This window comes from Neolamprologus multifasciatus, chromosome 12 (assembly GCF_963576455.1).
Source record: "Neolamprologus multifasciatus chromosome 12, fNeoMul1.2, whole genome shotgun sequence".
NCBI lineage: Eukaryota > Metazoa > Chordata > Actinopteri > Cichliformes > Cichlidae > Neolamprologus > Neolamprologus multifasciatus.
The window spans coordinates 12,705,963-12,730,737 of record NC_140450.1 but is presented as its reverse complement, the minus strand read 5'-3'; the positions used below and the strand labels follow the sequence as shown (position 1 = coordinate 12,730,737).

At 40.6% G+C, this 24,775-nt stretch overlaps 2 protein-coding genes across 4 annotated transcripts in view; one reads left to right on the top strand and one right to left on the bottom strand.

Annotated features, from left to right (window-relative positions):
• hsd17b4 (hydroxysteroid (17-beta) dehydrogenase 4) overlaps positions 1–23,170 on the top strand; it is a 38,885-nt gene extending 15,715 nt beyond the window's left edge. Inside the window, exons 13-25 of the mRNA XM_085181142.1 lie at positions 7,888–8,000; positions 8,275–8,398; positions 9,378–9,429; positions 11,026–11,097; positions 13,172–13,275; positions 13,382–13,447; positions 13,809–13,878; positions 14,005–14,111; positions 15,163–15,249; positions 15,355–15,441; positions 15,646–15,784; positions 17,324–17,451; positions 18,501–23,170. Coding sequence (XP_085037268.1) covers positions 7,888–8,000; positions 8,275–8,398; positions 9,378–9,429; positions 11,026–11,097; positions 13,172–13,275; positions 13,382–13,447; positions 13,809–13,878; positions 14,005–14,111; positions 15,163–15,249; positions 15,355–15,441; positions 15,646–15,784; positions 17,324–17,451; positions 18,501–18,590 — 1,239 coding nt within the window. The 3' untranslated portion in view covers positions 18,591–23,170. The remainder of the gene's footprint in view (positions 1–7,887; positions 8,001–8,274; positions 8,399–9,377; positions 9,430–11,025; positions 11,098–13,171; positions 13,276–13,381; positions 13,448–13,808; positions 13,879–14,004; positions 14,112–15,162; positions 15,250–15,354; positions 15,442–15,645; positions 15,785–17,323; positions 17,452–18,500) is intronic.
• Positions 20,801–24,775, bottom strand: part of dmxl1 (Dmx like 1) — a 63,268-nt gene continuing 59,293 nt past the window's right edge. For all 3 annotated transcript variants that reach the window (XM_085181125.1, XM_085181124.1, XM_085181126.1), the window contains one exon: positions 20,801–24,708. In XM_085181125.1, the coding sequence (XP_085037251.1) occupies positions 24,475–24,708 (234 nt within the window). In that variant the 3' untranslated portion in view covers positions 20,801–24,474. The remainder of the gene's footprint in view (positions 24,709–24,775) is intronic.

Below are 24,775 nucleotides of genomic sequence, written 5' to 3'. Positions count from 1 at the left end.
TATTTACAAGAGTCCTAACTGCTGTCTCTTGGCTGCTGTGCTTTATATGAACTGTGGAACATGAGAAACATCAAAGGTGGATGTCAGATATCAGTCAGATGTAAACAAAAACTCAGAGCAGCTGTTTATTAAATGGTTTGCAAAACGCATGTCTTTGTCTGGAGGGGATCACTGCATGTGTTTAATACAGAGCCAGTGTATGTTAGTAAAAGTGGAAGTAGCTACTGGGACAGGTCTAACTGATTTGTGGATTGATGTTTTGAAGGCTTTGCCCTAGCATCTAGGGCATCTACCCTAGCATCTGACTATAAATCGAATGACTTTCATACTGGTATCGTAGCAATTTGTCCATGACATGGTATAAATGCCTGAAAGGGATCAGGGTGTGGAACAGTTGCATCTTCAGGTACAGAGTAGCATTATAGCATTTGAGCTAGCTGGTTAGTATTGTAACTTCAGGAGATATATCTGGAACAGTTTAGATAACTGTAAACATAGCTTTTAACCCTCTCAAGGCAGGCGTTGCCGATTTGCAACAGTTAAAAACCAACAACCTGATTACCCCGCATACATATTTTCTGAGGTTTTTTTACTCAGAAGTACCACTGCAGGACTTGGTTGTGCATTAGCAACAAAAAGTTTAATTTGAGCCTGAGAGGGTTAATTAAAAACATCAGGACTTTATTATCTAATGCATCTGGGATGCATTTAGGAAACATGAATAAAGAAACCCATATCCATTCATGCTTTCCTTTTTATGATGTAAAAAAAACAGACATACAAGATTTTTTTTTAAAGTCTTCCACTGTTTCCTGGCTTCTGCAGTTCTTAACCTTATTGCCATCGGTGTTACTCAGTCATCTGTTTTGTCTTCTTTATTTAATTACTATCATTCTTCCTACTGAGACTGTTCTACTCCTTGATATAGCTGGGTCATAATGACACATGCAGCTGTAAACCGTGTTTCAAATATGGCAAATCATGACTTTCTAATGTCAACACATTAAATTTAGTTGGGAACAACAATAAACCACTCAGAAACTGCTCCTAAGACATGCCTGTGTACTTGGATGTCACCTGTAAATATTGGATGGTACCAGACAAGGGCCTGCTCAAACTAGCTTTTAAAATGTAAAGTACCTAAGCTGTTGGCGCACCACAGAGCAGCGATGAATCCCTGGATATGTTCTCCTTTACTTTAGTGTGTTTCCTGTTACTGAAGCTCAGAAAAGGGAACTTGTTACAGCTCAAACACGGCTGAGCTCCTAAATAAAACATCAAGCTGCAAGTAGTGCTGCATCCTAACATGGTTCTCCACATAAATGGCCAAATTGAGCTTGCATTGAGCTGCGTGTAGTATGCAGTAGTTAAACTGCCCAACAGATGTCCAAAATGCTACTCAAACCAAATTCTCTTTTTGCACAAATATTTATAAACTTATTTTGAATTGTGTTGCCATTGCCTGATAGAATGGCTAATTAACTGTGTATGTGAATTGCCACATCTAGAAGAAAGACGGAATGAACACTATTCAGTGGAGTGTGAAATCTGCATTGGTTAGGTAATGCATTGCTTAAAAATATTATTAGGTGCCAGATGATGCACAGTGAGGGTGTTTTTAATGGTTCAGTGGTTACAGTGTACACCAAATACATGCCTATACATTTCTGGACAATATTTGGGGTTTTCAGTAAATGAATTCATGTAGAAATTAAAAAAAAAAAAAGCTGACTGTGAAACATTTACCTTTTATGTATAATGGAATCAAATGTCTAAAAACAATAAAGAAAAATGAGCACTTGTGGAATGTTTGTATATTTTAGAATCAGATTTTGTGTCATTTTACACATAAAACTCAATGTTTTATAAAAAACAAGATTTCAAAACAATGTTAAGCAACAACAACAAAACTTTCATGCATTAGTATGAAATATGATAAATAGGCCTGCAACAGGCCTGTCTAGTGTATATCCATACTTTCACCCAGTTGTAGGCTCTAACGACAATAAATTGTACAAGTCAAAGATAATGTCAGTATTACTAGCTGCCTTGGTTAAATAATTTTTTCTTCTGCTGTATGTTGTTTGAAACAAAACTAAAATCTGCTCGGTGTTAAACTGTACTTTCACATCGGTGCACATTTTGTTTCTTGGTGTTTCATTGATTTGCCTTCTCAAAATTACCTTTTTTTTTTTTTTTTTTTTTTTTTTTTTTTTGGCAAACTGTTCTTTTAAATCCTGTGAGTCATTAACAGCACTTACTAGCCAGGTTCAATAATATCATGATTCAGTGCCTAAATGTGAAATGAGGTATACTCACTCTTGTGTATCACTGTCCTCTCTGCTGTGGCTCTCTGAGCTTTTGTGGCTCCCTGGTTAGGAGATTTGGAACAGAGTCACACTGTAGCCTCAAGACAAACATCACAATCGTGTCCTCGGCTGACTTTTGTGTGTGTCTGTGTGTGTCTGTGTGTAGTTCTGCCCACACATGCTCTGCTAGTTGCATTTGTGCCTTTGTCCTTGTCATGCTAAGAGGTACACACACTACTTAAGTTATCAGCTGTGCTGCTTCTGTATTGCTGGCATGCCATGGAGCTCAATCTGTATACAGGTCTGATAGCCCAAAATATTATTTGTTGTAACATTTATGTAGGCGAAGCAATATACCAGAGGCATAGCAAGGTTAAAATATAGAGGTTTTTATTCTAGTTTAGTGCCACGTTCATTCAACAGTAGTAATTATGGTAGTGTCATTGAAATATCTTGGTTCATACAGAGATGTTTCTGTGTCGTTTTCTAAATGGGGTGAAAAAGAGAAGAAAGCACCTTTTTTTTTTTTTTTCATAATGCAATTCAAACTCCAGGTTTCAAGGTTAATCTTTCTAACGCTTCCATAAAGCAGACAGAAACAGAACTCGATCATATTGAAATGTATTTATTATGTTTGTGTGAGCCATATATTTTTGTTCTTGCACTTTTTACTCATGTAGGTTGGCCTTATTCAAAACTCAATAGTCTTTAGTTATCTTATATTAGGCCATAGTGCAGCCCTGTTCTGTTTCATTCTATCTGACTGCAAGAGACTATGAAATAACTGGATATCCATCGCACACATGCACAGGGATGAAGACGTAATGCCGTCAAAATTACATATGTGAGCTGAGTGGTGCAAGCAACCTGATGTGGCTTTTTAACAGGTGTGCACAATGAGGCTGCAGGCGTGCTGCTAGAAGCCCTGTCCCAGTGAAAGGATATATGGCGGTGTGACAGTCAACCTGTTTGGTGTCTCAACATTTCCAAAGCAATCTACTGTTCTTCTCTCCCTTAAAACCAACTAGGCTACCAGAGCACACACTGGCACACCCCTGGCCAGATTGCCTGCTGTATGTCTTCTCTTGCTTCCTTTGCTCATGCACTTCACAGGATAGAGGGATACATACTGACCGGGGAGGGTTTGGTTCCCAGTGATCCCACTGAGTTTTGATGTCCTATCTCAGCTGCAGGGGTGTGTTTTTTCTTCCACACTCAGATCTCCTTCATCTATATGTATGGTCACTGAAGGGCTGGGCAAACCTTTGAGTTCTTCTGAGGAAACCCGGGCCCAGACCATATTAATTAATTGGGCATCATTAGTTAGGGTATTGTATTACCAATAGGTGAAAGCTCATTTCCAGCTGGTGTAAAGATCAACATGTGGTCCCTTAGCAGTGCTCTAAGCTTGTATTTCCAAATGTTACTGAACCACCGGCTCTCAGTCTTAACTATCCAAGTGTATGTCGCGCCTGTCTCAGCCCATCATGTTGTGGTGGATAATTGTTATGTTGGGTGTCATCCTCTGGTGGGTCATTTTCTGAATGGTGCTCTTTGCCTTTGGCCACAACATGCTGTCACTTCCTTCATGGAAAACACAATCGTTCTGGAAGCTTTGTCTTCTCCATCCTTTGAACCCCTCGAGGGGAGTTACCAGAGATGGTTATCTGGTAAGACTGCCTTTCTTCTCACTGTTGCATCAACAAAGCATGTAACTGAACTTCATGTCCTGTCTGCTGCCATGGACTGTTTGTGTTGTCATCCTAATGGGCGTGGGATTACTTTGTTTCTCATCACTTCTTTTCTTTCCAGAATGCTGTCCACCTGTCATACCTATTATTTTGTCTGCCTTTGGCACTCAGAGAGGGGGCAGAGGACCTGTGTTCTAATGTCAACTTTGCCCTTTTCAGGCTGTAAGACTGTAGATTGGCACAAGTGCTGAGTTCTATAACGGATGCATTCTTTGTCCGTTATGGGCACAGGAAGGGAACCCCTTTCACACTCGGTTGTTGATACCACTTCAGGAGCTTAAAGACTTTGAGGTTTCCAAATTCTGTGCCGCTGTTGGTTGGGCTTCCTTCTTTGCCTGCTTCTACAGGGGTAATATGGCTGCCCCCCTTTTTCCCTGCAGTCTGAGCTTGTGGTGAGTGGAGATCCCCTCTGACTTTGTGGGTATGAGTCATCCAGGTATTTCATGCCGTCTCTTGCAGTCAGGAACAATGGAATGAAACAAGAGTTAAAACTGTAACTAAGGGTATATGAATTCTGGTTGACCGCCGGAGTTATTGTAGGAATTTTGATGATTGCTGGGTCCATGTGTCACCCAAGACACACATGTGACTTTCTTGGTATTGTATTGACCTCTCTCCACATGCAAGGTGGATATCAAGGTATTTCATATTATTTCATATATTCATATTTCATGGCTGCCATTCAGAATGAATACAGTCTTAGTTACATTCATACTCTAGCAGTTGTGTGCCTGGGATGATCACATTATCCTCCTCCTCCTTTAATACATAAAAAGCTAAGTGTAGGGAAGAAAAAAAAAAACCTGTCACAAGGTAGTGAACTCCTCGTGCCGGTCCCAATCTGGGATAAATGTGAGGATTGTGCCAGGAAGAGTGAAAAGTCTGTGCCAACCCAAATATGTGGATCCATCTGCTGATAACTGCTTGGGCAATAATGAGGAAACTGCAAGTACTCCTTTAGTTTTAGGTTGGTGTACTTTATCAGAAATTGGCAACAATAGTTTTAATATAAGGAGTAAAAGTATTATAAAAATGCCCATAAAGTGCGTTTTATTATTCATGTAAGTTTAGTGTTATATTGATATATTTAGCAACATGGTTTTGCACGACTAACAGAAATATCTGAAAAAACAATAGGACAAATGCAAAAATCTCAATCATGACTTAAAATGTGCATCAGTTTCAGGTGGAGGTGAAACAGTTGTTATGGATTTATCAAACAGAATTAACAGAGTACTATGTATCATGTGTTTTGATCAACTAACTGAGTAACAATTAAAATTTTATCACCAGTCTGACTCTTCATTGGAAAAGCAATAATTAATATATGAGGAAAAAGTGGCAAAATATCAGCAAGCTTAATTTGAAGTTACATATTTGTACACTGAATAATAGATGGAAAGAAGAGAAACAAAAACATAGATCTGCAGTGTGGAGCAGACAGTAAATGAGTGAAGAGAGACCGGACAACAAAGCTGTCCTTTTGCTTTAAACCTTTTTTTTTTCCCTCTCCCATATCATCTCACTCAAGTAACTAGCTAACTTGACTTACTCCTACACAAGCCACTACTGCTTTTTATCCCCGCTCCTCAACTGCAGCTTTAATCTCGCCGTGTGCATGCAGGAGAGCAGGCACTAATAATATTCCCAAGTACTGGGAAGCTGGAATCGGTCTGAAAACACACAATTCCCCACATCTGCATTTAAATGCAGTTTTAATTAAAAACTGCTCTCCAGAGGCCAGGTTTTATGATGTCTTTCGATCAGCTGAGAGGTGATATTATGCAGAGTGTGAATCGCACCATTCTGCCAAGCAATATTGTTTCGAACAATAGCTGTCTTATTTACAGCACAGTGGCTGTAAACATGACAAATGAGTAACTGCAGTACTGCTGTGACTGTAATGTTGCCAGAGATGTATATTTATAGTGCGCTTTAACTGGATTTCTTGTATGTCTTAATAATACTCGCTAACATGAAGGAGTCAGCGGGACCGTTTCACCCCCTTTCCTGCTCTGTTTGAGTCAGACACTTAATACAGTTTGTGCTCTTATGTGTCGCGTACTAGTGCTTCAGTACAATGATAAACAACATTCATATTACACAGAAAGCTGCTTCTGAGAACCCAGAGGACCTTCATGCTTTTCCTGGAATATGTTTTATCCTTCAGTAAAAAATACATTTTTTTTAAGCAGTTTCGAGTTTATAGGATGCACTCAAGCATATTTAAATTTGACAATATTATGCTGACAAATAAAATATTTATTTAATCACACCTCAGTTTCTGGGATTGAGAAATGGGATTTTTATCAAGGCCTTAAAATTCTGAAAAAATTATTTATTTTTTGCACCATCATTCTTTCAAAAGAGATTTCTTCTTTTGGTGGTTTCATGATGAGTTTCAGTCAGGCCGCAGAAAATTATTCAGATATGCTATATTCATAAACCTTCTACCAGTAACAACCTCCTACCAACCTCAGCCAGGGATTAACGAGGGCTTTAAAATATTTACAATACCGCTGAGACCTTTAAAAGACATTTGTGACTATGTCATTAACACTCGATTACTGCGATGGCGTGTTCGAGTTTCAGGTCATTTTCCGGCTGCTCGTTAAGAGAAGTGCAAGCACAAATTTAACATGGCTCAATTTCTGGCCTCCCTGCGCTGGCCACCGTTCAAGACCGGGATTGTTTTGGACTGATTGCTGATCGCTCACAAAGCTCTGCCTGGTGCGACACAGGAGTACATTTCTGAACTGCTGATTCCTTTCAACTCTGAGGTCCCACGAGTCCTCAAACTACCTCCCTCACAGATCACAGCCAAATCAAATATGTGATCATCTGGGGAGAATCTTTCTATATCTTCTGATGCGGTCTCCTTTTATAATATTTTATTAGCTGTTCTGCATACTTTTGTTTTCTACGTGGTTCTTGTATATTAAAGAATAAGTTAAACAAAATCTTTCAGGCGTCGGTGTGGACGCCTCTTTTTCAGACCTGATGATAAACTCTTTAATGCACTTGTAATGTGATGGGTGATTAAATCTAATCAAGTCAGAGTCAGATGAGCGAAGAGGAAACAATCCATAGTAACGATTAACTGTAAAATTTCTTTGTGTTACTCTAGACAGCGACTCGCTGCTTAACAACAGCGGAGGGTGATTAACAAAAAAAGAGTCTAACAAATTTCCTTCTAACTTTGGAAGATATGCACTCACTTGTTTAAACTGGATGTCTGCAGCCTAATTGTTGTCAGATTGAATAAATTTTTGAAAGAGGGAGGGGTGCATTTAAAGATCATGGCTCAAGAGTTGGGTGTTTGTCTTGTAATTGGAAGGTTGCCGGTTCGAGCCCTGGCTCGGACAGTCTCGGTCGTTGGTCCTTGGGCAAGACACTTCACCTACCGCCTACTGGTGATGGCCAGAGGGGCCGATGGCGCAATATGGCAGCCTCGCTTCTGTCAGTCTGCCCCAGGGCAGCTGTGGCTACAACTGTAGCTTCCCTTCACCAGTGTATGAATGTGAGAGTGAATGAATAGTGGAATTGTAAAGCGCTTTGAGGGGTCCCGAAAAGCGCTATATAAATGCAATCCATTATCATTATTATTATATCATCATCATCATTATCAATTATCACCGGCACCTGAAGCGAAGCAACTGATCTTCTGATAAGCCGGCATTTCATCTGCTGCTCAGTGTTTTCTTAAATGATCGTGTTCATTTCAGCGTCCTAAAAAATACATGTAGCCATTTAGAAATGCCTTTTCTCTTGGTGTGTGTGTAGTTCCATTACATGGTGTACTGACCCTTTCTGTTTTCTCTTCTCAGACTAAAGCAGTGGGACAAAAACTTCCTCCAACCACTTTCAGCTTCAACCATACCCAGTGTATCCTGTATGCGCTGGGTGTCGGCATGTCCACCAAGGACCCAGACCATCTGAGGTGTGATTCTGCATGTGTTTGTGTTATTGACTGTAGTTTCCTCAGTAGTTGTAAAAAGGCAAATTATATGAAATTAGACAGAAAATAATGCTAATCATGGCTTCAATCATTACTTTTACCTTGACCTGCATGGAGGGGGGGGAAAAATGCGCTGGATTCCATCCACGCTGAAACGCCTGTGCAGCCATCTGTGCTGTTCTTTTTATCTGTCAGCAACCTTTTCCTACAGAGGTATGCTGTTTCACTGAGCACTAACACTTGCATTTTAATGTAGGTTCCTGTATGAAGGCCATCCGGACTTCAGCTGCCTCCCCACCTTCGGGGTCATTCCCTCCCAGGCAGCTATGATGGGTGGTGGTCTGAGCTCAGTCCCTGGACTCAACATAGATTTTACCCAGGTTAGAAAACGTGCATGTTGATGTCTGCCGTGTCTGTATTTGTCCTTGTGTGCAGCTGAGTTTGACTTTTTTTGTTGTTGTACGTACATGTTCGTATCGTACGGGATGCTTTTAATTATGCTAATGCATCCCATCGGCGGTTACGCTTGCATCTCTTTGTCGCGTCTTTGCGGCGAGAACGTGAGGGAGCGATACAAGGACGGATAAGCCGGAGCTGCCGAATGAGAAATGCTTAACACCCCAACATCAGTCTTAAGCGATGTCAGTTAGTTGTGATGTGCCAAACAGCTTAATCACCTGGCCTTTTATATATTTAGATTCCTAACTTTGTTAATGGAGCTGATGATTTATCATCTTCGTCCTATTAGCAGCACCACTCACTGGCGTTTTGTTCTTTCTTTGCATTGTTTGCACAATAACGTGCCACATAGCTGTCGACAAATGTGTGTATGTTTTAAAAACAAACTGCCGCTTTGTGACACGCTTCAACACATTAGCGTTAAGTTATCCCATATATTCAAATGTGTTGTCACACACGGGGTGATGGCACATTGTTTGCATCTCACCGTCTGACTGTGTTTTGTTTTATTATCTGTTGATCCATATGCACAAACACTACAAAGTAAGCGCTGTAAGAATCAACTGTCACATGGAGGTGAGGAGTTTATGCATCACGCCGCTTGATTATAAAAGCTCTTAGTTCCTCCAGAAGCTTCCTCTCTAGTTTCCTCAAGGCAAATTCATGGATTTAAAAGATCATGGCAGAGAGAGGGGGCGGGGGGAGTGACAGTTTCTGAGTTTTGGGAGGAGAGGAAATATGAGGAAGCACAAGCTGGCATTAAAGAGAGGGGGGAAAAAGCACCCCTGTTATAACACTTTACAAAGTCTTGCTTAAAACAGTAACTGAGGCTTTATGACTTTTATAATTATATGTCGTAACTGCTATATTCATTTTTCTTTTTGTTTGTTTGTTTTTTAGGTGTTGCATGGAGAGCAGTACTTGGAGCTTTACAAACCTCTGCCAACTTCAGGTATTTTCCCTTTGATAATTCTGCAGAAAGCATTTTTTTTTTTAATTGCTGGAGAAATTCTGGGAGATGAAGCAGCTTGTTTACAGCTGCTGACTCTGGCAGCTGCCGCTGCTGCCTTCTTGCAGGACTTGCTCACAGCTGCGATGGCGGGCTCTCTGTCCTTGCAGCTGGCTTGCAGCTCTCGAAGCTGGCAGTGGCGTGGAGCTTTGACCTGCCGAGGGTTGGGAGCATGTTTGTAGCTGAAAGCGCATAAGAGACAGAGCGTGAACGTTGTGTACGGTTGTTGTTGTTGTTGTTGTGGTTGTTTTTTGTAACTTGGCATTTCTGATCATGTGAGGCATTTTGCCGTAGGCCAGATGTGTCCATTCTGTAGCTTTTACAGTTGTTACAGTCTCATTACAAAATATTATTAGATTCAGTTATTTTGGCCATGCCTGCAAATGTTTGTGTGATGTAAAAAAACACAAGCAAAGCTCAAGGTTGTCCAGACATGGAATCTACAAAGTTTGGTTAAAAACTTCATGAAACGTGAAAATATTTTATAGAGGGCTTCCTTGTGGCTCCATGGTGTACTGGTTGACACATTTGCTTTTCAATAGCAAGATCCCTGGTTTTAGACTGGGAGGAAACACAGCCAGCCTTGGGGGCTCAGAAGCTAGTGTACTCCCACTGCCAGTCTCAAGCCTGACAAATAGGAGTGTTGCATCAGCATCCAGCATAAACTCTGTGCCAAATCAAACATGTGGATCCAGCCACTGTGAAAAATGAGGGAGCAGCCGGCTGTTGTTGTGATTTAGAATTGAATATCGACTCCAAACATTTATTTCTTTTAGCGTTTAAACATTTCTGTTCATTAAAAGCACTTTTAGAGCCTTTCTGTGTCACTGTAGCCTAAATCACACTGCAGTGGATAACACATTACATACAGCAAGGGACAAGTTTAGGTGTATTTACATGGATGGGTATTTTCAGTCTCATTTTTTTTTTTATAATGCGTCTAGAAATCTAAACTCTGATATGACCGAGGTTACCTCAAAAGCACTGATACATTTTGCACGTGTCCTATAACAGGACTAATAGGATTGTGAGGAGCCCAGCTCTGCCTCATGCGTTACCATTACAGAGAACGTTTTTCATTCATCTTCTTAAAGATGAATGCCTCAGAGTTTCTCACAGTAGCCGACATGTCCTTGCTTTGTACAAAGTGATCATTAAAAATATTTATTTGAAACCAGATGGTGTTTTTTCTGGTTTGATCAGTGTTGTAACACCCAAAGCTCTATTTAGTTATCCATTATTTAAGACAAGGAGAAGTAGCACACTCTTGTGAGTCTTGGTGTTTTGGCTTGAAAATTGACTTTAGTAATTAACCTAATTAACTTTCTGACTGACTAATCTGTAATTGGAGAATTGAGGATCCAGCACATGCTACAGAGAGGTTTAGAGATTTGTCTGAAGGCTTTTAGAGGACTTGGGGAAATAGTTTGTATGTTTACAAAGTATTAATTGACCTTATGTCAGGTACTTTGACTTAAAACTAGTGAGGTAATAGTTTGCAGGGCTTGGATTAAATAAATAAATAAAATACATTTTCAGGTAAACTCACCTCTGAGGCCACGATAGCAGACGTATTGGATAAAGGATCTGGAGCCGTCATCCTCCTGGATGGTAAGGTTTCTTTTTTTCTTTTGCCATATAGGCCAAGCACGTGATATCATTTACAGTATTTATTCCATATTCATTTGTTTTTACCACTTTAATGTGTTTCTTCCTGAGAGTTGCCTCTAAGGCTGAATTAACACGAATTAATTTACAGTCTGTGTCTGCAGGGACTGAAATATGGGACTGGGAGCAGCTCTTATTTTTGTTGGACAAATCCATAGAGATGGAGGATGTTAGAGCAACTCTGATTTATAATTAATCCAACTTAAAACAAATAGCATGGGACACAAGGTTCTCTGGAGTCTTCACAGAAACGTCTTCATGCACACGAAACCAGTCAGCTTCTGTTAGGATAAAGTCATTTCAGTAAGATGGCCTGTCACAGTCATGTCTGTTACAAACAGCTTTGTTTGTCTCTGTGCCTGTTATGTTTTGAATTGACTTAATTAAATTAATCAGGCAGCGCGTCGACAATGAAGAGGATTTGATTCCTTCTGATAGCTGCTAATTGTTCCTCTTCATTCGGCTTCCATGCGGTTATTCGTGCGCTTCCTCCTGCTCTGGCTTGTGTCTGGCCGGTTTGTTTTTACCCCTGTCTGTTTATTGTTTCAAGTAACGATATGTGTAAGAGTGTTGAATTCACCGTCGTTCAGTGTCTTTCCACACTAGGGATGTTTGTTTAAATGTTTTAATAAGTTTCTCACTGCGTAGTAATCGTGTACTGCACAAGGATGAGTTTAGCTTTCTGAATCTCAAAGACATCTCACTTCAAAACATAAAAAGTCTTCCTGGACAGTTTTGCTGGACGTTAGTTGAACATTCAGATCTATTGATCTGCTGGGTTTTTTTCCACACATCTCACAAGAGAAACTATGCAGGGAGTGTCAGTTATCTGGACAAAAGTGTCGAGCTGATGTCAGATGATGGCCAGACTGCTTCAAGCTGATGGAAGAGAAACGTTAACACAAAGAACCATTTGTTCAAATCGGTGGTATGCGGAAAAGCATCTCTGAATGCACAACACTCAAGTGTTGAGTGTCACTCTGGCAAAGAGCAGGAACCTGAGGCTTGCACAGGTTCACTAAAATTGACCAGCAAAAGGTTGCCTGGTCTGAGTGTCGATTTCTTTTGCCACATTCAGATTGTTGGATCAGAATTTGGTGTAAACAACATAAAAGCATGAATCCAATCTAGGGTGTATCATCAGTTCAGGCTGGCGGTAGTATAATGGTGTGGGGATGTTTTCTTGTCACACTTGGCAACAACTGGGCAACATTTAAATGACTTGGCCTACCTGAGGATTGTTGTTGACCATGTCCATCTTTTTATAACCAGAGTGTTGTCATCTCCCGATGTCTGCTTCCAGCAGGATAATGCAGCAAAGCTCACATCATCTAAAACTGATTTCTTGATGTCAATAATTTCATGACCTCCACAGTCTCATGTGGTGGAGCTGGAGATTCAGCTCTTGGCTGCGCAGCACCTTGTGATACTATTATATGACCTATATGTAATTATTTCCAGCACATGTTTGAATCCACACCACAAAGAATTGAGACAGTTTTGAAGGCAAAAATGTCCAACTTGGTTCTAGCAAGGTGTAATTAATGAATGTCTCGAATGTATGTAACACAGTTCCAAAGAAAGTTTGTATCTCAGGTCTAAATACCTCAATTATTTACATGATTAGTGACAAAGGAGCATCATAGAGTTTTACAGTAGGGGCTGGGATTGGTGCTCTGCTGTGAGAGACTGTGAAAATACTTAAGAAGAACAATACTTCTAATTGTAAGGTATCTACGGTATGCAATATAGTTTATAGATTTGGAGAATCTTAAGGTGTGTGTGTTTGTATGCAGAGGAAAAGACTGAAACTACTGAGTTATAAAATAATAAAAGGTTGTATTTTATTTTTTGTGTGCAATTCATTGCAGAAGTAAAATTCTGCATGTAGGGCTTTAACATAAAGTGTAGTAGTAGTAGATCGTTGTGGATTTGCTTTCCCTTAAGTAAAAGGACACGAATGCTCTCTCTGGCTCTGATATTTGTCATTAACTGCAAGAAATTGTGCTTCCTGCAGTGAATACCTACAGTGGCAACGAGCTGGTGTGCTACAACCAGTTTTCGGTGTTTGTTGTCGGCGCTGGAGGCTTCGGAGGAAAGAGAAGCTCTGAGAAAGCCAAAGTAAGTTTTCTGTATACAAGCTGTTTTACTAAAGGGACAGTATAAGAAAATGTAGAAAAATAAAAATGTTATCACATGTCAAGTGTTTGTTTTGTACTGCCTCCAGCCTCCTCTTCCTCCTCCTAAACGCTCACCAGATGCTGTTGTGATTGATTCGACCACAAGAGACCAAGTGAGTGAGTCTGTGTGGGTTTTGCCGCACAATAAATTAGCTGCGTTTATAATATATGGGTGATATCGTGTGGGTCTGAAATAAACGTGAAGTTTTTCAGAGAGGCAGAAGTGTTTGGGGAGGGGAGTGTGTGCTGACTGTGTGATGCAGGGGAAGAAAAAGAGAAGAGGAATTTAAAACTAAATCCCTTAAGCAATTTAAAGGGCTGTGACTGTATTACTTCAAAGATATTCCTATTTTAGGTATCTCTTCCATTGCCTTCATGATAATTTAATTTCATCCCAGATCTGTGCATGAGAAGTTCAGGGGTTTATGAATTAGATATAGATCTAAACAATTTCTGTTTCCCCTGTGGTCACAGGCTGCCTTGTATCGCCTGAGTGGAGACTGGAACCCTCTTCATATAGACCCCAGCTTTGCTGCTATGGGAGGTTAGAGTCTAACATGTTGGGTTTTTAAAAAAAATTTGCTCAGGACTAAATCTCTGTCTGGTATTTTGAATGCATTTTGGTCTTATTTAAACGTGACATGCTGTACTTGACGTGCTCTCTGGTCAGGCTTTAAAGCTCCCATCCTGCATGGCCTGTGTTCGTTCGGCTTCGCTGCGAGACACGTCCTCAAGCAGTTCGCCGACAACGACCCCTCCAGGTTCAAGGCCATCAAGGTGAGCGTAACGTGTGATTTTAAACTGTATGATCCTGCGAATGAGGCTTTGGAGTTCATGCAAGGACTGCTTTCGTGATTTCAGAGAATGTCTTACGTCAGTGGTTCCTCTTTGATTTTTGAGGGTGAAAAGAGCTGATGAGTGGATCGTTACTCTGGTCCACCCTCTCTCTAGATGGTTTTCTCTAACAGACAATTACTGACAGATATCATCTGAACCTGTCATTCAGACTGTGCGCAGAGAGGCTTTCTTTAGACGAAGGAAAAAATCATTTGATTTCGATCATCTTTGATTGAGATTGAAGTTTAATATTCCGGAGACAGAATAACCTCAATAAAAATGCAAAAGTAGACCTGCAAAATTAATATTCTGCCATAAAGTATCATCTTCATGGTCGGAAACTTTACCGAGATGTTAGGCAGCGTTTAATTTTGGCCACTTGTACAGCTGCGTCAGCTTCTTTAGACAAATTGCTTTCCAGGTTAACGTCATCCGTTGCACCCGACAGCGTGACAATAGTTTAATATTCTCTTATTCATTCCCATGACGTCTCACACTTCAGTAATGGACTGATTCACATTAACACAACATTTTATAATCTGATTCTGTGTCAGATTGCTCCCTCCTTATTTCCATCACAGCATGGCTCTGCTGTAATGATGTGTCACTGAAGCTTCCTTCCTTTTTTTTTTTTGTTAGCTCCGCAATACCATTGACACTGTTTTATGATTTCATCTCCTGATTTCTGTCACAAGGCGTTTAAGCTGTTTGATGTGAAATTCCTTTTATGCTTTGGAAATATTTTTTTTTTGTGATAGAAGCTTGTGTGCAAAAAGGAGTGGGAAGTGAAGAGTTAACATGGCTACCATCTCAGAAACCTGTATCTGCACACGGTCTGAGCACGTGACGAGTTCAGTTTAACTTCTAATGCAATCAAAATTCAGACAGACAAAAAGCAAAAGGCTGAGTGAGTGATTAAGAGTAATCTCTTAGGCTTATCCATCAGATCCGCCACCCTTGCTCTCCTTAACCGCCCGTCTTTGCTCCTCAGGTTCGCTTTGTGAAGCCGGTGATGCCGGGTCAGTCACTGCAGACTGAGATGTGGAAGGAAGGCAACAGAGTTCACATCCAGTGCAAAGTGAGTGTCTTTAAGTTCGGCTTGGACACAATCAGAATGATTTTAGGGATGAATGGGTAAATGTTATGCTACAGTGAAGTTTCAGCTCCAGTCTCTCTCATCCAGGTGAAGGAGACCGATGCAGTCGTGCTGGCAGGAGCCTATGTGGATTTGCACGGAGCCTCAGGAGCATCTCCAGAAAATCTCTCTCAGGTACATCAGTCGGAAATTACTCCATTCAATTAACAATCGTCCCTTTTACCTAACTCTGTCCTAGAGCACCTAATGTCTTTTCATTTTTCATATCTGTAGGTAATTTGGACAAAATGAATTTGTACTTGGGACATATCACGATAATGGATCCTGAAAATGAGAATAAACATGAGCTTTTCATGTCATTTCTACTTATTCGTGCAGGGAGGTGGTCTTCAGAGTGAGCTGGTGTTTGCAGAGATCAGCCGTCGTATCAAAGACGTGGGCTCAGAGCTGGTCAAGAAGGTGAACGCTGTGTTCGGCTGGGAGATAACGAAAGATGGGAAGAAAGCGGCACAGTGGAGTAAGTCTACTGAATGCTTTGAGAATAAAAATATAACTTTAGTTCAGGTAACTACATTTGATCATCAGTATAACACAGAGTCAGTTTAATATCAGGTTGCACAGGTAGTCCAGCTCCTCCAGGGTGGCACATCTACATGTGCCGCCTCAAGAAGGTTTTCTGTCTAGTGGAGGAGAGATCATGAGGAGAGCTGGATGGGGTTGTACTATAGTGTCAAGTTCCAGCGTTCTACAAACGACCTTCATCATGACAGTTGCACAATGGCGAGCACAGATCCTTAAATGAAGTGTGTGCTCACAGCCGGGCACCATGCAGCTGTGCAATACCATTCCTTTTCTAGGGGCTGTCTGATTGGTTTACCAGTGGATCTGTTGCACCAAAGTAGGTCTGATGCAGCGCGGTGGTTGTATCATATTTAGAAGGTCCTGACTTATATGTGGAATAAATAAATACTACAAACATCCCGTGGAGTATGTTTGCAGATTACACTGTGAATAAAAGTCTGTAAGGAAAGGTGTAACAGCGAGAGTTTAAATACCTGAGGTCAACCTTGCAAAGCAACAGACAGTGCACAAGAGGGGTAAAGATGAGAGTGGAGTGGGTGGAGACAAGTATCAGGGGTGATTTGTGACTGGAGGAGTGAAAGGGAAGGTTTCTAAGATGATAGCGAGACCTGCTATGATGTATGGTTTGGACACAGTGTCTCTGACAGAAAGACAGGAGGCGGAGTTGCAGATGTTAACATTTTTGTAAGCAGGATGGAGAAGACTAGAAATGAGTGCATCAGAGGTACAGCTAGAGACAAAGTAAGAGATGAAAGGCTGAGATGGTTTGGATGTGTGCAGAGGAATAAATATGGAGCTGCCAGGGAGGACGAAAAGAGGAAGACCTCAGAAGATGAATGGATGTAGTGAAGAAGGTCATGCAGAGGGCTGGTGTGAGACGGGGGGAGATGGTGCGCTAGACAACTCTTAAGGGAGCACATGAATAAAGAATAAGAAATAATAAAGATTTGAACCTTTTACATGCAACTTTTGGAAGTTGGTTCACGTATTCCAGGCGGATTTATTGTGTTGTAATTGGTCTGCTAAACATATCTAACAAAAAAGGCTGCTGCTCATGTTGCTCGGGTGGTTCGGAGTTCGCACATTTAAATTTCCCCAGAGAGGGTTGGGAGTGATTTTTGTGATGGATTTACAAGGCCGCAAACCTCCTGTCAGCATAAAATTGATTGTGCTGCTGCTCACTGGAGTGTCCCGTAGTAAATTTGTGCTCGACTGTCTTCCTCCTCCTTTCTTTTCTCCAAAAAAATCATATGATTGGCTCGCATACGCACCCATGAAACAAAGGTTAAGACACAGGTCACGGGTTAATCTGACCCTCACTGACATTTTGCTGTTCAGTAGACCATTAAAACCAAAAAGAGATTGGTTAATGGCTGAAGAAGAACCTCTGATGTAAACTGAAATAAGCCGTTCAGGTCAACTTTGAAGCTTTGATTTTGATTTAGGTTTTTTCTTCTGTGCCGTTTTCCTTTAGCCATTGATCTGAAGAGCGGAAGCGGGTCATTGCACAAAGGGCCTTACAGCGGAAAGGCGGATGTGACCATGACTGTGTCGGACGAAGACTTCATGGAGGTGGTGCAGGGGAAGCTCAACCCTCAGAAGGTGATTGTTGAGTCGTAATAAAACTCTGACGTGACGTTAATTAGTTGCTGTGTGAAGAACGACCTTGTTTCTATTTATTAATTTTTTAAAATTCTGCACATTGACTCACCTGCTTCATGCTCTTTAAAGCTTCTGTGCTCACACTGGTAAATATTTTAGTTAAAGTTTACAAAAACCTGTAGAAATCCTTTTATGACCAAGTGGTTTTGTTTTTTAAAAAAAGCCTCATATTTTAAATCATATCTTCTTTGGGATGTTAAAATCACTTCTAGTACATTGTAATTAAAGGGAAAGTGCCTTTGAGGAGCCCTTCAGTCTGTAACGACTACCTCCCTGATCTCGTCATGTCAGATTTAAAAAAAAAAATAATGAATGCAATGATCTATCAGATCAGAAAGCTCTCGGCGGGGGTAATCAATCGGCAGTACTTGTTATGTCTGTAGCATCCCATCTGTCACTGGCGATGGCCGTCACTGTAAAGAATTTATATGCTTCCCGGAGCGCCTGATATTGATCTGAGGAACGCGTGTGCACGCTCTTAACAAAGAGTGTCATCGGGCTGGGTGCTGAAGATCCCGCGGGCGGGGTGCTTTTCCACTCTCCCTCATGATGAAAAGGAGCAGCTGGAGGAAGATTAGTCGATGGGGTTGAAAGGAACACCGCTGTCATTGCAGGGTCATCATAACCCCATCATGTGATTGATTTTTTTTTTTTTTTTTTTAAATCTTATCTGTGGAAAGCAGTACAAGTCGGCAGTGGTTCAGTTTTTCCCAGTGAAGGCGCTTCTCTGCTGTACGCTTGGCTCCGGACCTCGTGGATATGAATAATATAATATTCTTTGATTGTTCTGCTGCCAGAGAACCGGTAGCCACAGATTCCCTTTTGTCCGAGACCTTGTTGGTGTTAGCTGCAGGCGTCTTGGCCCATTTTGCTCTCTCTTTGTTCTTGAAAACGATTAACAGCCAGCCGGCTCCTAAACAGAAGAGACTGTGGCTCTTTGGGAAGAAGAAAAAAATGCTCAAGTGTTTCTTTGTTGTTTTCTTTGTTAGGCCTTCTTCTCTGGCAAGCTGAAGGTTAGAGGGAACATCATGCTGAGTCAGAAGCTGGAGGTTATCCTGAAGGACTACGCCAAGCTGTGAGCTCCTCAGCCAGCCAATCAAATGACTTCAAGAACTGACCAACCTACAAGCTCGCCTTCTCCTTCTGTGTGTGTGTGTGTGTGTGTGTATTTACATACTTTTCCTCTGGAGGGAAACACACAAAGTGACCCTGAGAATTAATTGTGAAGTGTCACTAATCAAGTTTCAAATAAAACGTCTTTATTCTCAGCCATCATGAGGAGAAACTGTAATTCAGAGCACCTGGTTATTTACACCTGGGTACAGTCGGTCCTTGCTAACCTGTGCCTAATGAATCATGTAGAAAATAAACAAAGCATTTCATAAATGTAATTGCTTCACAAAGACTGTGCTCAAATGTGTCTAATGAAACGATTGCTCTTCTATTAAAAAGAACTAAATGAGAATAAAACTTCATCATTTAACACTTAAATGGCTAAAGATGTCTTGTTTTTTACTTTAATGTATCTACTGACTGTGTTTAGTGTGAATGAGAGACCTGCATCTGCAGCTCTCTTCGCTTCCAGCAGCTTTTTGCTTTACTTTATCTCCTTCAGACACTTTTCCACATTTCTGATTCACTCTCAGCACTCTGTTGTTGTTGTTTTTTGTATTTTTGGCAACAGCAGTACATAAACGCTCTACACCCCCCCACGCTCCTCGTATATGTACCTATACTCACTGGCTAAGGGGCCCCGCAGGGGAAAGCTATAAGATTGTCAGGCTGTTGGAAATGCCACTTCAAATGTCAATGTTGTGTCCAAAAATGTCAGTTATTGTAGGTTAATAAGAACTCACTGACCACTGGAGCAAACATTTTTTATGCTACAATCCTGTTTTGTTAGTTTTTCTGGCAGGAAATGTGGGACACTGCTGCATTTCTTTGCATGTTAGCCAAACTGCCAACCATGACACTGAGGAAGCCCTGTCGTATGTACAGCGCTCTGGTTTTAAAGTATAGAAAAGTACCATAGTTCCTGCAGAATGACAGATTTTCTTCACATCCTTTTTTAAAACAGTATTTATCCTGTGTTTTTATTGTACAGTCATCTGGAGTTATATAAAAATTGAATGAGTGTGAATATAGACGTAAACTTCATGCTGAGACTGATTTTTGTCTGAAATGGTAACAGAACTTTTATTAAAGCATTTACAACATCTAAACTGAATTTTAATATATTTTTTTCCTTTGTGCACCACAGCAGTGGATTTGAAACGAAGCAATCAAGATGTGATTGAAGGGCAGACTTTCAGCTTTAATTCAAGAGGTTTAGCAAAAATAAATTTCAGCCAGGTGTGGCCTGTTTCTTTCATCTTTTCTAACAAATGAAAGGATAGGTCTGAAGGTAATTCTTTGAGCTGAATTTGTGTTTTGTAGCTGCTCATATTGAAACTCTCATTATGTAGATCCACAAACAAGAAGGCAAAGACTTTGGAAAATCACTAACTGAAGAATTTTAAAACATAATCCTTTGTGTAATTACTTCTTCCTCTTCTTTGTAAAAGTACAACCTAAAATAAACATGTAATTTTGCAGTTAAAATCACACATTGATTGTTCATTTCAGGTCTATTGAGGTTTTACACAGAGGCAAAAACTTGTCAGGTGGACCTTGTTGTAATTGCTATAATTACCACCAAATCTTTGTCAAAGCAAAGGTGATGTGCTTCCCCCCCCTTTTAAAGGAAATGAAGTGATTCAGAGTCGAAACAAAGAGTCACCACTGGCAGCTTTTTAAAAGGAAAAACTGAATTTACTGTATTTTTAGCTGGTGTTGCAGTGGTTGCTACAGTAAGGACTCCTCTTTATATGTTAGTCTTACAGTGGTGGATCCTCTTTTATCCTCTTTTTATATATAGTTTAATATGAGGTCAGTGTATGTGCAGTTATGCCGAGTGTGTCATATTTGATACATGCAGTTTTTGAGACTTCACTACATCACCAGTGTGACTTTTTCCCCTCTGAAAAACCAAAATAAATTGCACAACACATTAAAAAAACCAGATGCAAATTAAAAGTCAATATGGAATTGGAAAACTTTTTTTTTCAGGCTTTAATGGGTTAAATCTTTGGTTTGTAAGAGATGGCCGATCCTACGGAAGAGGATTAGGGCCACTGGAAAAAAAAAATCTGAGAAAAAAGTCAGAATTCTAAGAAAAAAGTCAGAATTCTGACTTTTTTCTTAGAATTCAGGAAAAGAAGAAAAAAAAAAAGACGTGCCCACTTTCCCCCCCCCCAGTGGCCCTAATCCTCTTCCGTACCATGAGACGAAAGGTCAATGTTTTAAACGTAAAGGAGCTCGTATAGCTTAATTCAAATAAACCGAGAGATTCACCGAACAAAGCGCAAGAATACATATGGAGCTGGAAATGGGTGTGAAAAAGTTAACCATCATTTATTAAATTCACTTTCATTCATATAGCGCCAAATAACAGTTAAAGTATTTCGTCTCGTTCAAAATGACTTAAATCACCGTTCTTCCATTCTGATGCTTAATTTGAACTTCAGCAGGTCATCGTTGCCATGTCTGTGTACCTAAATGGATCGACTCGCTGCCGTACGATTGGCTGATTAGATCAATATGCAGATTAACAGGTGTAACTAAGTGAAAACAAATATGATTGTGTATTGCAATGCTCTGACATCACAGAACACATCTGCTCGTGTTATACAATTCTTTTATTACATCAGTACATTTTCCTGTTTATAATACACTGATTTATACAATATCTCTACTATAAAATTAGAATAATCTGATCAAATTCACATTTTCAATATGCAAGTGTTTTTTAAAGCGCTTGATATGACGATCCGCTTCTTTGTGATCAAGCCAAGTGAGTTTTTTCTTCATCTACTACTTTAAAAGTTAATAAAGAGAATCTGAAATGTTCCAGTCTTTGAAAGAATAATGAGAAGTATTAGTTAAAAAAAAAAAAAAAAATTATTTATTCTCCAGTGTCTGTACGAGCAGATATCGTTTGGCTTTGATAAAACTCATTTTATTGTCCTTCTGCTGCAGGAGTACAAAGGAATCTCCAAACACTTTAATTGGTGTGAAAAGCAAAAACAAAAATAGTAGTACACATCAGAAAAAACAAAAACCCAGAACAAAACAAAAAGAAACAATGACGAGAAAAGAAAAATTAGTAAGATTACATCTGCCGCCTGAACAGTATAATTCTAAATATGAACATTTCCATAAATATACCTGTTTGTACACAATGATTTTCTTCATAAAGTGGCTTTCGTCGTTACCTACCGCTAATCTACGACTAATCGTTGCGATTATGCAGGTATTATCAGAAGCTAGTTCGTGGATCTTTATATTTACACACGCAGTATGTACCTGTGATCAACCTGCTTCATATGAAAGGTTTTCTATACTTCATCCACCCTGAAATCAAAGCTAATCTCTATTTGCTTCCCTACAGCAGCAAAACAAGGCTCTATGGGCAGTTAGCTTACTGAATTAACTCCGCAGTTTGTAAGAGCCTCTTCCTTACTCAAGTGGAAGACGCATCATGTGATACAACAGCCTAGATTGCATTTTCCAAACGTGTACTGAAGACAATGAGCTGCATTTGGATGATATAAAAAGAAGTTAAAGAATTTTTAAAAAGATAATTGATAATTAACTGTGACAAAAGAAGAAGTAAATCTAATAAAATTAAAATAAAGGCAAATAATTCAAAAGACATCTGTCAATCATGGTCCATTAGGAGTTAGGAGTCGATGAAAGGGAGGTGCAGGGTAACCGGAAAAAAACATTTCCACAGCAAAACTGAATTTCCACAAAATTTGAACCCCTCCCCCCCCAAAAAAAACCCTTTCCATTGTCAACAGCAAAGCTTCCTGCTACATGATCGGAAGCTTAACATTTCCAAAAACAAAACTCACCCAGAGGTGGTGTTTTCAGTTATGACGGCCCCTATCAATGTGTTAAATTGAAGCTACCTTGTGCAACCGATTATCAATAATAATCAACATGAGCAGGACCAGCAGTCCTAGTACTGTGCCAGGTTGGCAGAAGCAGCCTTCAGAGATTTAAGGACACTTAATAATGAATGAATACCTCTGGTTCTAGGCCGAGATGAACAAATATCTCATTACGTATGGTCATCATCTCATCACCAAAGACTATGCCTGCCTTCTATCCTTATATTCATAACACTACATATAATTTAGCTTAGTTTTTATGTGCAAATACACAAAAATCTGGCGCAATCAGACAGTCCACTGGGTGGTGGCACGCATACACCGATCAGCCACAACAAACCATCCAAAAAGACCAAAACAGTTTCCCAAAGCTGCTCAGATGAACAGCTCTGACCGGCTGAAGCATGGAGCGAGTGGTTTCGGGTCGGTGCAGCGGATCCTTCGGGTCCTGTAGGGTTGTGAGTTTGGGGCGGAGGGGTGGCCCCCGACTATGAGGCTTGTTCTGGTGGCAGATCACATTGGAATCTGGGTGTCTGGGCTCTTTTCCAAGTTCTTCATGCTGTTCCTGAGCAGTATTTGTGGTGGCTTCTGGGAGGAGACGCTGGGGAGTGAGGGCGGTGTGCTTGCATGGTTGGTGTGTGTAAAAAACAAACAAACAAAACAGAGGTTTCCCGGCAGAACATGGATGATGAATGTTACTCACGTCACGTGAGAGTGGTTTAAATGTACTAAATCCTGCTAGCTTGGTTAAGGAGCAGCTCAACATTTTGGAAAACACTTGCTTTCTGACAGTGTTCGACCACTTTCATGTCTGTCTGTTAAAAATAAAGACAGCCCTGATGTGGAAACTATTGGCTTCGTCTAGCAGTAACAAAATCAGACAAGGAGCACTTGTACTGCTCTCTGATGGTGTGTATGAAGGTAAAAAGCGTCAATATGCCAGACTCTTCTTTAACGGACGGAGCTAATTACCTATGAGCGCGTGGATCCCAGGAAAGTGTGTGCTGGTCGGCCAATTTTGTGACCGTTATTAGCAGTTTCCCCATTTCTGGTTTTTGTTCTAAGCCACCCAGCAGCTCGCTGAAGGCTCATATGTAAGTGGACAAACACGAGAGTAGTCTAAAACTGTTGCGTAAGGTCTGTATCAGAAAATGAATGAGAGAATCTCCCAAATATGTTAAGCCGCTGCTTTAAATACATGAACCATGTTTATTGGTACCATAGTTATGAATCCTGCGTTCATTTCAATTTCAGCTGGGTTACAGAAAGGTGCCTAAAACTAAACACAGCAGCAACATAACACTAGGAGGCTGTGAAGCGTCCTGATCCTCTACTACTCCAACCAAGCTGGTTTATCTGGAGCACCAGAACTGGATATGATGTGCTTTGAACGTCCACCGACTGTTCCGCTTTGTGCCGAGGGCTCTGAAACCTCTAAGTGATCACCTGAATGCTTCCAGAAGAGCTTTTGCCATCATCACAACTGATTTCCTAATACAAACTAAAACGTATCTTTTATAAGTGAAACAATGCTGCAGGTTTAGATTTCACACCTGCTCCTACAGCTTTCACTTCCTGTGCAAAAAGTGCTCTCCATGTGTTGTTCGGTGGAGACAGAGATGGCAGTTTGTTTTGTGCAGAGTCTCCAGCTGCTTATTTTGTCTCTCCTTCAGCTGATTCGGACTGAAGGTGTCCCGCGCACATTAGCCTACATTTACCTTTCTCTACATTTTAAAACACTTGTAAAAGCTCCTGTGTTTGGTTAGCTTTAAAGTCAAATTTGGATTCAGGTGGATCACAACAGGTGATACAGCACGGTCACACCCGATTAACCGGCGAGCGCTCCCTTCTGTGAAAGTCTATAAATCCTAGAAATGAATCAGTTGCCATTCTTCCAATCACGTATGACGCGCACTTCACAAATCGTGCCTCTGCTCACATAAACTGTTTTAATGCCACACTTTTCTGTCTATATGAAGAATTTCACATCGTTCTTGAGGTTGCCGTGGTTGTTGTTCGTAATGCTGAAGCGGTTCGGGAGGATCCTCATCTTCATGGTACCGTCGGCGCCGCAGGAGAAGATGTAGTTAGCTGGTCCCACTTCGAGCTGCATCACACCTGTGCCGAGGTTCCTGAACAGCGACTGGCGAGCGTGTTCGTTGGGAAAGGTGTAAAGGAGGCTATGCGTGTTCAGGCTCCAAACCTGGAGGAAGCAGGGAAGATTTGAAAAATCAGAAACAGGACAGTTTAATGGCGTTTGTTTCAGTCAA